Source organism: Rhinolophus hipposideros (genome assembly GCF_964194185.1).
Source record: "Rhinolophus hipposideros genome assembly, chromosome: 15".
Lineage (NCBI taxonomy): Eukaryota > Metazoa > Chordata > Mammalia > Chiroptera > Rhinolophidae > Rhinolophus > Rhinolophus hipposideros.
Genome location: NC_138061.1, coordinates 52,920,867 through 52,934,079, shown reverse-complemented (window position 1 = coordinate 52,934,079; position 13,213 = coordinate 52,920,867). Strand labels below are relative to the sequence as shown.

Below are 13,213 nucleotides of genomic sequence, written 5' to 3'. Positions count from 1 at the left end.
TGACATGCGGGCGCCTTTGAAAGCTGAGTGAAGCAAGGAGCTTCCTAGTCACTCTCTGTGAGGCTTACACAGTTCTCTGGCTAAGTGGCTTCTCTTTTCTCAGTACTACCTTGGAATGGTAACGGAAGAGCACTGCTAGAAGGGACCTAAAGAGCTTGCCTACATGACTTTCTTATTAAATATGTTTTTCAAAAGAATTGCTTCTCTTTACTCAGCACCTACTATGTGCCAGGCACTGTGTCAGAAGCCTCGTGTGCATTTGTTTCTTATTGTCACAACAAACTGGCATGGCAGGTGTTCTTGTCACCATGATACAGACTGGGAAAATTATAGAAACAGAGTGACTTGCCCAAGGTCACACTCATTTAAGTGACAGATAGGGATTAGAACCCAAATCTCTGGAGTCCTTGTCCAAGGCTCTCAAAAAAACTTTGCTACCTCTCTGACTCACTCAGGGGCACTCAGCACGAACTGCTTTTACACAGAGGTTATATAATTAGTTGTCTGGTCCCTGTTGCTTGCAGGGTAAACAACGTCTGATAAACCCACAATGCTGTAAGTATTTATTACACTGCAACCCAGCTGCCAACTGTCTAACCATTTTAATAAAAAGCTATTTTCTAAGGTTTATGTTTTATTGCATGTATGACTCCCTTATTGGTTAGCATTTTGGAGTTGTGGAAAAGGTTATGAATTTAGAAACTGGCTGCATTCATATCATATTTAAAACTTAATGCTATTTTATTAAAGACATATGGGCCTCCAAAGTACACATATTAAATGTCATGTAAGAAAAGTAGCAGTTTAAATCATGGTCAAATTCATTTTTGACGTGACTCCTGAGGCTTCCCAAGATCTGAACTATTTCTTTGTAAATCTGGCAGTTTAACCACACTCATAAATCACTTTCAAAGCATATTATTTCTTAATTTTACTGCATTAGAGAGCGTTTGGCCTACACAGTGAACTGTTTGTAGCAGTTATGTGAACAGAGTTGCACATTTAGTCCTATGATGTGCAAAAGAAGAGGGGAGGGGAAGTAAAGAAGGAAAGCTTTTCATTCTTTAGTCTGCTTTACCTACCCTAGCCATTTTTACCTAAGCAAACACAATTAATAGTGTTCAGATTGGGCCTCTATAATCTCCAAGTGCAGAAGTCACGAGTTGGTATTGAGGGTTTTCTGAACACAAGGAAGCAAAAAATAATGTGTAACGTAATCTTTTGCAAAACATCCCATGACTAAAAACTAGAATGAGTGCACAAACTACTTTTTTTTAACATCATACTGAACTGAAACAGATTTACAAAAAAAACAAAAAACAAAAAAAAACAAAAAAAAAGTGGCTGTGTGTAGTATAGTTCTTGGTTATTTTTTTATTATCCAGAGATCCAATATCTCAACCTTGGGTTTTCAAAGCCCTCCTAATGATAAGATTATGTTCTTTGGATGTGCATAACAAGCCCCCAGATTTCACTCCCTGGTTTTCCCCAATTTCCTACAGGGCAGCAGTGGGTTGATGACAGTGACAAATTCCGGGATCTAAACATCGGCCTTGATTTCCAGATTGACCAAGGGAGTTGGAGGAGGATTAAGAGAGTTGAGTCCAAGGTTACCCAAATGAAAGGGCTTAAGGGCTTACTTTTGCACTGGGCATCGTTTCCCCAGTGTGGGCCCTGCACCGAGACCCCTGTGCCCCACCGTTGTTCACTGGGGCTGCTGTACGTCGTCCTACTGCTTCCACCAGTGATAGTGGAACCTCCTCTGTCCTCCGCTCTACACTGACTTTTCTTGCACCTCTTTTTTTGTCCTGGCTCTCTCCCTCCACCATCACCACAAAAACAAAACAGCCTTGGCCTGGGGAGGCCTCCAAACTCAGGGGCCTGGGCCTCCCAAGAATGACCAGGCCAGCAGGCCTTCTTTCTCCTCCCATATTGCTTTCTTTTAGGTGTTTTACTCTCATCAGGAGGTAGGTGCTTAGTAAAAGTCTTAGAAACATTTCATTTAAGTATAAAACTCAGTTAAACTATAAGGAATATAGGGGCAATACCCCTTCTATGGACTGAGTTATATCCCCACCCCCTAACCTATAGTATCAGTCTCTCTCTCTCTCTCTCTCTGTCTTTCTCTCTCTCTCTCTCTCTCTGTCTTTCTCTCTCTCTCTCTCTCTCTCTCTCTCTCTCTCTCTCTCTCTCTCTCTCTCTCTCTCTCTCTCTCTCTCTCCTCCTGCCATGTGGGGACACAGTGAGAGGTGGGAAGAGAGCTCTAACAACAACCAGACCATGCTGGCACCAAGATTTGGACTTCCATTCTCCAGAACTATGAGAAAATAAAAGTTCTGCTATTTAAGCCACACACTCCATAGTGTTTTATTATGGCAGCCTGAGCCATCTAATACACCCCCCACCTCAAACTAAAATTACCTTCCTCTTGCTCACTCACACAAACCAATGACACAGAAATGCCACAAAAACAGAGCTGTTTTGAAATTATACAACTACTAACACTAGCTGCCCCTGATTGTATATGCCAGAAACAACGCAAGGTCCTTACACGTATTATCTCATTTAACCCTCACAACAAATGTGGAAGGAGGCATGATATTCTCTGCATTAACAATGGAGAAATGGATGGCAGAAGATAGACCTAAGTGTAATCTTGGAACTTGGTGTGGGTCTGGCCCCTAAATGGAACAGCAAATCTGAAAACAGCCTGTGAACAAAGAATCATAGGTTTTTCCATGAAATACCAGCAAATTCAGATTTTAAACATTCCCCAAAGAAGAGCTGGAAGCAACAACTTGAGTCATGTCTAGAACAAAAGTGAAGGTTGGAGGGTGGGGGGAAATGAATAACAATGGGTCAAATAAAACATGGGAGAGGTCGCTACGCCAGACAGCTCTGCAACAATGCAAAATGCCAACAACAACAACAACAAAAAGTGGCTCACTTCTAATTTCACTCATGAGTTAAAGGTGTCATAAAGTAGAAGCCCCACTTCAAATTCCCCACTTCAAAAAATAAAAATAAAAATACACATAGCTTTAGAGCTAGACAGGAGCATTAAAGCGTTGTTGAAAGAAATAATGAGTTCTAATTCAGGTAACGTAACTTAAAATCTACTGCCATATTTTCAAATTTGCATGAAAAATAATAGTATCCTAACATGTCCATGGTGCACAAGGAGGAGAGCAATTGCTATCACTGAAAATAGCACTGAACTGGGCTAAATTAACATCAAAGGAGGCCCCAATTACAGAGCATCTGTGCATTCCTGACGGTGCCCTGTCTGTTAATCTGAGACACTCAACTGGAAGGAGAAGAGTAAATAAAACAGCTAATTGTACCCCAGCCTTCAGTGACCCCCAGGGCAGAGCTGCCCTCTCATGCTTGAGAAGCACCACTTTGCCTGGTCAGAGGGACAAGGAAGATAACTTTGTGTCCCCAGAAGTACACCATGGTGACCATGGGGGGACAAAACAATGGAGAGGCACAAACGCACTTCCTAGAAGGTTGGAACCAGCTCTCACACTGGATCCAACAAATAGCTGGGGGCTTGGATATTCTTGGAGGTTTGGGCAGGGAGAAATGAGCTCGCTGGAGAAACAGGCAGGGAGCAGTGGGAACATGTCATAACTGTTCTCTTTTATAACAAGAAACAGCTTCTTTTTACTTCTCAAGGAACCATTTGGGGAAAAAGGCACCTCGAGAGGTAAAGATAATTTTTTAAAATGAGAACATCAGGCTCCTTGCTGAGCCTACTCTGGAGGAAGGAAGCACCATTACTGGGGCTCGCACTATAATACTGGTACTTATCTGCGTATACCTGGATGGTACCCTGAGAAGTATGTATTAGTCACACTCAGACAAACAGATCAAATTTTTATTTCAAATTTGTATTTAATCACACTTGGTGAAGACTTTTACCTTCGTTCAAGTGGGTTATCCTAAGATCATCCCATTACTTTACCCTGTCCACTACTTTGCTTCTTAGACTTCGGGGTCAACGAAAAGAACAAGTAAGTGTTAAATATTAGAGACATCCCTTTCATCACTAAGTTTACATGAGTTTTCTTTTACGTCTTCTTCTGAAAGTTCACTCTTCTTGTCTGTTGTTGTCGGCTGAATTGTACCCCTCGCCCCAAAGTCATACATTTAAGCCCTAACCCCCAGTATTTCAGAATGTGATTGTGTTCAAACAAAGAGCCTTTGAAGAGGTGACTGAGCTAAAATGAGGTCGTTGGATGGGTCCTACACCAATATGAGAAAAGGAAATCGGGACATACAGAGTAGGGCTGTGCGCACACATGAAGACAACCAAGTGAGGCTAAAGTGAGGAGGTGACCACCTGCTATCGAGGGAGCGAGGGCTCAGAAGAAACCATCCCACCGACACCTTGTCTTGGACTTCCAGCCTCCAGCACTGTGAGAAAAATGAATTTCTGTTGTTGTAAGCCGCTCAGTCTATGGTAGTTACGGCAGCCCTAGCAGACCAGGACATCAGCTATTAGTTGCAGGCACTTTGGAAATAACCAGAACTCAAAGGCAGAAACTGGGACCATGCCATCTTCACTTTCTCCTTCAGCCATAGAATTGTAAATAATATTAACATGTAATCAAAGTTAGCTTCAGAACAAGGTTCCTGATTTTTCCCCAGTGAGCCATCCATCCTGCAGGTTTCCCAGATGTCTACCTGCCTGAGGGTTCAGTCCCTACCATCTGATGTTTCCATGCACCCCCAAAGGGACGTTGTAAGCCAGGCGGAGCTCCATGAAGCCACAGCGTTCAGAAGGACAAAGAGCAAGGCCCTGGTCTGACTGAGGGGTGGGAACACTGATGCTTTTGTTATCCTCCCTTTTCTCAGACCTCAGTCGCCGGCCTTGTTTCTCTGCTCCTAGACAAGCTGCTCCTGTACTTCCAACCCACTCCTCCTCATCACTGGCCTGGAATCACCAGGCTCAAAGCAAAGAATTGGGGGAGGGAGGGATGGTCCAGTAAAGCATGTTAAGGATAGGTGTTGCTCAAACTCACCAATACATCTCCCACTGGAGAGCAGGTCCTGCCAAGCCCTGGAGCTGCACACAGAATTGGGGCTAAATTTAGTTGTAAACGTGGGTAACGTTAAAACAGCATCCCAACTTTATTCTCTGAGAACCCACTTTCTTAAGGAATCATCTTTATTTTCTTCTCTTTCCTTTCAAACTTAATTTTTAAAATAATAAAAAACTTAAACTGCAAAAGCAAAATACCAAAAACGATCTTCTAAAGTGGATCAAGAAAAGGTCAAGATTACAGACATAATTAGCTATCGAGGTTCCATCTCTATCATTACCAGAGATCACACGAATGAGGACTTTTCATGGCCCAGTTAAGAAGCCTTAAATTCACTCCTTAAAACTAAGGCAACTGATACCATAGGGCAAAGAGCATTTTGGGTACGAACGTGTCCGAGGACTTTTTCGAATGCCATGTACCCATCACCAGGAAGTTGCTATGGGTCTCTGACTGCCATGGGCTTTCTTCTTATACGGCTTCTGAGCTGCTGGCTACCACACAGACAGTCCCCGTAAGAGGGCTCTCCGCCCCAGCACTTTGACCTCCGTGGCCACTTGAGCACCAACACTGCTCTGAATACTGGACAGCTTCAGGCCAGCAGCTGCCTCTGCACGGATTTCCCAAACACCTGCTGTGCACAGAGCACTATGCTTCCTCTCCCAGATACCCGGAGACCTGGACGCAGACCTGCCCTTACTTTCCTCCCACTTCAAACCCTTCCAAGTTTCCTCCTCATTCTATAGTTAAAATCACAAATGTGGCCTAACGGCGTCCTCCACAGCCTGGCTCCTGCAATTCTCTGCCTCACCCATGCATTTCACCCAAATGGGCTCGGGGAGTGGTCACAAGGACGAGGTCAAAACCGGAAATCACAAAGCTACCTGTGGCTCCCTTCCATCTCCTGGTCTTCCTGCTCTTTTGCTCCTGCCTCCCGTCACATCTCCCTGCCTAACTGATGAAATTTAAGGTATACAGGGGAAACATCATCCACGTAGCGGCCTAGGCAGACCTAAGGGAGAGTCTAACTGCACATTGCTCTGTAATTTTAGGTGTTGAATGTCAGTTCTCTGATCATCAGTTTCCTCATTTGTAGATTCAGGTTCAAGGAGGAATTTAGAGATGATGTTGTTACGCTGCTGGTACAATATTTAGCGCACATTAGATACTTAATATATGCTAGGTGTTGTTTTTACTCACATATCAGGAAAGTTTCAAAGCATCTACTAGTGCGCCACTGGGCAGCCAGTTGAGCAAGGCTGGCCTTGCAATCCCAATTAGGTAAGCATCCAGAAAGCCTACAGAAGTTGATGCTGTGAAACCGAAAACCGCCACTAACTTCAGTAAAATCCAAGTTGTGCCCTAGTTAAAAGCTCTTGTTCAAGTGGCCAGGGAAGGACCAGAGGGCAGGATGTGCGGATGGATGGATGACCTATCGATTAGTCAGGTTTCTGTAGCAACACTACTTCGCCAAGTAGTGGTGGCTTACAACCAGCGTTTATTTCTCATGCAGAGATCTGTAGTTGGCTGGGGTAGCCGTGCTTCAGCTTCAGACTGCAGGTCAGGCTCAGATCTGCCCAGTGTGAGTCTCATGTCGTTTTCATAGCAAATGGCAGATGTGCAAGAGGAGTGAGGAGAAACACATGGTACCTCAGATTGCCTTGGCCCAGAACTGGCATGCTTTCATTCTGCTCATATCCCATTGGCTAAAGGGCTGAATGGCCAAGGCCAAAGTCAATGGGATGGAAACGTGTACTTCTTCCTCAGAGGGGAGCCATGGGAAGGGCAGAGAGAAAGGAACAATTTTAGACAATGAAATCTACCACACTCCTCCCAATTTTTAGGTTCCAGAGGCTGTACAGAGTATCTAGGAAGACTTCTTTCCATGATCCCCCAGGCACATCTGTCCAAATCTCTTTGGACAAAAGTGAGTATGTTAGAGGCCAAAATGAGGAAGAGTGCGGAGCTAGGCCATTGGGGTACAGTGAAAGCCAATGACTCCAATAGAGACACCTCCATACCTCACCAGGCATTGGGGCACAATGCAGAGTGAGACCTACCATGTGCTCGGCACCTGTCCACGCCCCAGAGACTTCTGGGAATGGCTTCTGAGAGGCTGCCACCAGCACCTATAGTTCTGTTTCACTTTCTTTACTGTGAATTTCAATTCTCCATCCACAGGGCTTTGCCAGGTTGCTGAAGACACAACTTTTCTGCGGCAGTCTAGCTCTGATTTCAAAGGGGTGCTATCCAAAAGCAAGGTAATGAAAAGCTACCAAAATTGCCTCCAAAAAGCAAACTCTGAAAGCATTTGAGACACAGGATGCTATGGAGCTAAAAATGGAGTAGCACAAAACCCTTAAGTGATTCTTCCTCACATGAATGTGGCAAACTGGGAAATCAGCAACAAGAATGAAAAACAAACAAACTGCAAATTTTCGGCTTCTGGAATTGTTTCTAAACATAATGCCTAAGTATCTCCCACAAAAGAAATTCATTAAAAATTTTCCTCCCTTCAAACTTTACTACAAAGTAACTAAAAATAGAATCTGAATATGTCTCTAGACAAGGAACATCTGTGTAAAAACCGAGGAGAACTATAAAAACACTAACATATTTGGGTAGTTAGAAATATCCAGAAAATGACCTGACAGTTTTAGTTTTCTCCTGAATGTTTGGTAGAGTGGAGAGCATTCAACGTATATTGGCTTATCGTCTATTTAGTTGCATGTACACATGGTTCACAATATTTATTTGCAGGCATACCCTAGATTTGTGTAAAATATATTTTCTTGAGAATGTTAAGTGTAGAGTAAATGTTAGTAGTTCCAATCAATCTAGAGGTATTTTCTGATAACCTTTTACATGTTTGCAATGGGGCTACAGAGGGGTAACAGAAGATATGAGAGACATATGTGGTGCTTTAGAACAAGGGAGCACCCACAAAAGAACTAGGCTAGGTATAAAAAAAAAATCAAGGGAACCAAACAAGCCACTAAGCTGAGTTCCTTGATGAGAAGACAACAAAATACAATACCAGCTAAGAGAGGGAAAATCTCATTTTAACTACAAACAGACTTGTGGAGCACCCCAACATGTTTTCTGAGAAAAGCTACTTTTTCATTTCCTAAAAGCCCCAATACGCGCAGGTGGATTCTGGGAAAAGGACTCAGAGGACACCTTGAGCAGTGATGGAGAACACAGCACAGAGCACACCCTTGCCTCCCCGAGCAATGCTACCTGACGGAGAAGCCGAGGCCCGGGGATCACGGTGGCCGTAGATTTTGCCATCATACGTAATCCCAGGGCAAATCCTTTGGAAAGACAAAGAATCGACCCAGAATCTGTCTTTTCTGCCAACACACAGATTCAAATTATTACATTTTCTTAAGGCAAAGGTCCCTTTTCTGCCTTTCCAGAGGGCCATATTGAGGCAATAAAAGAACAAATGGACCACCTTCATGATGGATCTTCCAATATGCTCTGTTCACAGTTAATTCTTGCAGCTGAGCCTCTGTTATAGACCAGACACTGGAGATACGAGAGTGAAAAAAGAAAAGCCCTGCCCTCACGGAGCGGATACCCCAGTGGATAAGTGGCTGCTTCTTCCTGATGCTTGCATTCCCTAGCTTTATGCTAGGTTGGCTTTTTTTGTGGAAATCCAAAAACCTGGACGCAGATGGAGGAAACTAAAGTTCCCCAGGGGAGTTAGAGCCCAACTCCCAGTGTCAAGAGCAAGACTGCGTAGTGTAGTCATGGAAGCAGGTATTCCGTGGACCCAAATGTCTTTCACCTTTCAGTTTAAGTAGGAGAATAAAAAAGATTTACGGAAGGTATAGGTACTCAGAAGTTTATTGCGTGAATGCATCACATCTCCCTCCCACGTACACACACACACTATAGCGCCCCCCTCAATACCCAAAGACGTACACACACCCGCAAACATACAAACTGAAAAACTACACAAATAAACAACCTGCACACGCTAGGAAACCCAGGCACGCCTGCATACAGACATGCAAAATGTATTTTCAAGGACCTAGCCACACTCAGGAACATGCCTATTACCGTATCTTACCTAGAAGAGAATGGCTATGATTACAAGCAAAAGTACACATGTGAAAACACTGTCTAACACAGGCTGTGATTCTCAGTCCAGCTACCCAGGGAACTCCTCTCCCTATCGCTTCTATAAGACTCTAAAGATTAAATACTTGAGAGCCGACTTTATGCATGTGCCTGTAAACAAGAGGGCTCAGCTTTAAATATATGTCAAAGAAATGACAACTGTGCTCTTTGCCAGAAGAGGGATGAATAATTACAAAGCCAGGACATAATTAAGCAATTCTGACTGTCGGATTCTTGAACTGTCTCTCTGATGTGCCGGGCTGCTGTGTCTTCCCCGCACATCCTCCTGGACAGGCCTCTCCACCGCTTTGATCTATGTTTCCTGGTGCGGTGAGGGGGTCACGGTCTGGTCATTACAGAAGCCTTTCTTTGGGGGGCCTCAACCTTCTCTGCACCCAGCTTGGCGCTCTCTGCGTTAACAATGGCATGATTCAATGGCCAGTATTTGACAAAGATATATATTTTCTTTAAAATTCTGGGAAATGAGCAAAGCCTAGCTGTTGTACGTCCATTAACTGACAACACACAAACACCCACACTCACACATGCACAAGTCTAGAAGAGTCCATTAGTATTAGGTTGGTGCAAAAGTAATTGCAATTTAAAAGGTTAAAAATAATCGCAAACACCACAATTACATTTGCACCAACCTAATAGCGTTAACTATCACTGCCTCATGAATGACAGCCTCTTTCTCTAGAATAATCAGACCGAAGGCAGCCTTTAAATGACAAAAACCAAAAGGCAGCAATGAAGGCAGTAATGTGATCATGACAGAAAGCGAGAAAGACCTCACACTCAAGTGGCAGGGCCTGCTAGGTACCAAATCAAACCTCTGTGACACAGGGCGTTTATTAGCTCCGGGATGATTTTGCATTTGCGTCAGCTGAGAACACCCACACTGCCTGTTCCCTACCTCTGAGGCAAGCGCTGCGATTGGAGAGGCCTTTTCCATTCTCCCAAATACTTTATGTCAGAAATAAAATGAAAACAGTTCCCCAAATCATGGCCCCCTTGATCATCCATCAGAGCCTTCTGCTGAGTAAGCACAACAGGCCGCCGCTGCCTCAGAAAGGACAGAAGCCAACTTGAGATTCTGATGCCGTTATGAAAAATAGGTCTTCACCCAGTGTGCTCAGCACAGCGTCTGCAATTCCCGGGGAGGAAATTGCTCTCCATTAGGAGCCGGATCCAGGCGTATACACACCTCCCAGAACATACATATGTATATATACACAAAGACCGAAAGCGTATATACACACCTGCATAGGAACAAACATATGTCTGTGTAGACTGTGAGCACGCGAGAAACAGCCTTTTGAACATCAATTTATTAATTCAGCAAGGAGCTCATTTGGCCTCTCTCTATCTGCAAGAAAAGTACCCGTGCATATCTCTGAAAACAGACAAAAGGAAATTGCCTGCCACTCAAGAGAGGCACACAGTTTGATAGGAAACCAGGAACACAGAGAAATCTTCTGGTGCACTTGCAGGATCCTTGAAGAACCCTGGAGTAAATAGAACGCTTAGCTGGAAGCCCGGACCCCTGGGTTCTGGGCCCAGTTTGCCTCCAGGGGACTATGGGGGTCTAAGGAAACTACATCCTCGCCCAGTTCCTTCACCCATAAAATAAGATCACAGACCAGGTGATTTCTGACGTCCTCTCCAGTTTGGAAATCATGTGACTACAAAAGGATAACAACCCAAAGTCCCCACGCTTTGTCAGAGTACTTCTGCCTGTCCTCAAATAAATAACAGATATTTTTAAGCTTCATACAGTTAGTAAAGTTAGTAAAGATGTTCAAGTCGATCACACAAACATGAGCTGATTCTATAATTGATTAGAAACTAACGTGGAGCTTTGAAGAGCATCTCTGCTTAAGTTGCTAATGACTCAGACAACCAGCTACTACCGGGTTTTCAGGAGCTGTCCCCATTTGGACGGAAAGAGGGAGGATTTCAGTCCCCCTGCTGCTGCTGCCATTTCTACGCCAACAGCACAGCCCTGCTGTCACCGGTTTTCTTCATTTAGGCCTTCCTGTGAGGTTTTGTTTGAACAGAGAACTGCATGGGGAAAATGTTTAGCTCACTAATCCACGGGTAAGGAGTCAGAGTGGAAGAAGGTGGGCTCTGTGGTTGCAAACACAGGGAGAGCTGTAGCAATTATTAGCCTGGTGACTGGAGCAGCCCAATGGACATCTCTAGGCCTGAGTGACTTCATCTGTAGAACAAGCCAGTGCTCACTGCCTTCTACATTATAGGGTCACGTGAGGACTCACAAATCTTTACACAAAGAACCTGAGAACAATGGTGGACACGTGAGAGCACCCTACCCCAATCTGGTAGTTAGGACCCCTTCAGATCTCCAGTGACAACGCAGAAGGGCCCGTGTCAAAGACAATGACCGCCGGAGAGACACTGATGTAGGATATGAAGTGGCTATGCACATGAAGGTGGAAGAGGGAGGATGAACAGGAACCCAAGGTATTATAAACACTTGGTTTGCTCTACTTTGTCTGGTTTGCTGACGCAGCTGTCTCTGGAATCTTTTATCAACAACAACAACAAAAATAGGAGGCCATGAAATAAATTATTTCATTTGGACAAAATTACAAAAGCTGAAATAACTAAAGGCAGCCATGAGCAATAGGGCAAATCTGCCTCAATAAGGAAAACTGTTAACACTTTAATAGCTATGAAACAAATCACTTCATTAATTTCCCACATGCTGAAACAGGTCACAATACATTTATCTGCCAGCATTATACCCTCCATATCACATATTTCCACAACTGTTAGCAATTGTATTCAGCATAATGGGAAATAAGTTGCACCTTGTGGATTGAGGGAAAGAAAGTGGCCTGAGGTCTGCTGCCAGCTGAGCAACTTGATGGAAGAGGTTTTCTTTTTCTGTTTTGGTTCTGTGTGTTTTTCCTCTTTCCCTCTTAATCATTTTCAATGCATGTGCAGAGCATTCTAAATCAATAAATGAGGACAAACTAGACCTCTAGGATTCCTGGGCCAATGTTTTCAACACACACAAGCTAGGATCCCACAGGAAATGACTCTGTAGGTCCACAGGGCCCCAGGGCAGTGATGGACCTCCAAAGGGGTCACCAAGGGTCAGTAATTCATTGCCCAGTCTTAGGCTTCACTGAAGGATCCCTATTCCTTCCAATAAGATAGTCCTTCATGTCTTTGAAAATCTTCTGTCTGAATCCAAGGCCCAAAGCCAGGTCCCCATGCCTCATCAATGCTAGCATTAAGATGACACCCCAGTCATGTCCATGGCCTCAGAGCAGACTCAGCTGGTAAAGGAAAGGTCAGTAAACATCATGCCATGAACTCTAGAGAGCTACATAGAGAGAGCACTCACCAGTCCCAAGTCACATTGTCACAAAAAGTTGCCTTCCCACTAGCGATGTCTCTGAGAGCTGCTGAGCTCTCATCTGTGGACTGAAGAAAATCTCTCTTCCCTTGCTTCCCTTTGGGCCCCAGAAAGAAGGGCCCCCTCTGAGGTATTAGAGGAATCATACACACCTGAGAAATAGTAAATGCTCGATGCTTTCCTCTTCTTTCTCAGCTCCAAATCTAGAGAGGCCCCACCATGTAAATGAACCAGCTTTAAGAAAGAGGCTTAAAATACATCCCAGGAACATCACCACTGGGCTGCCTATGGTGTTCCTTTATTGGTAAAAGAGCCACCTGGGTGAAATCACCTTACGAATAAGGTCCCCTTAGACTGGGTCATAGGAAGACCCAATATATACCTCGTCCAACTTCCGGTCTGGCTCACAATGTATCCATGGATGAAACCCTCATGTAAGATGCCTCCTGCATTCTCAACACATAGGCAGACATCGTCCCTGCTCAAAGAATAACCAGTGATGTGAGATCACGGAGTAGGCAGCTTACCTTGGGCTTCACTACCTTCATGAACGCCCCTCGGACCAAAGCTTCCTCTCGTTCTTGTCTGGTAACTTTCCGCGCATCCAAAAACTTTAAATTGGGCAACTTGTGTAGAACAAAGCACCTGA

At 44.2% G+C, this 13,213-nt stretch overlaps 1 protein-coding gene across 2 annotated transcripts in view; it reads right to left on the bottom strand.

Annotated features, from left to right (window-relative positions):
• The window catches only part of LRMDA (leucine rich melanocyte differentiation associated), a 1,035,628-nt gene that overhangs the window by 439,581 nt on the left and 582,834 nt on the right, over positions 1-13,213 (bottom strand). Inside the window, exon 5 of one of the 2 annotated variants that reach the window (XR_013995024.1) lies at positions 13,026-13,209. Coding sequence is in view for 1 of the 2 variants with exons in the window: in XM_081075038.1 (XP_080931164.1) it covers positions 13,047-13,209 (163 nt within the window). In the remaining variant the exon portion in view is untranslated. Of the gene's footprint in view, positions 1-12,093; positions 13,210-13,213 lie in introns of those variants that run through there. The other variant, XM_081075038.1, reaches the window with a different exon arrangement.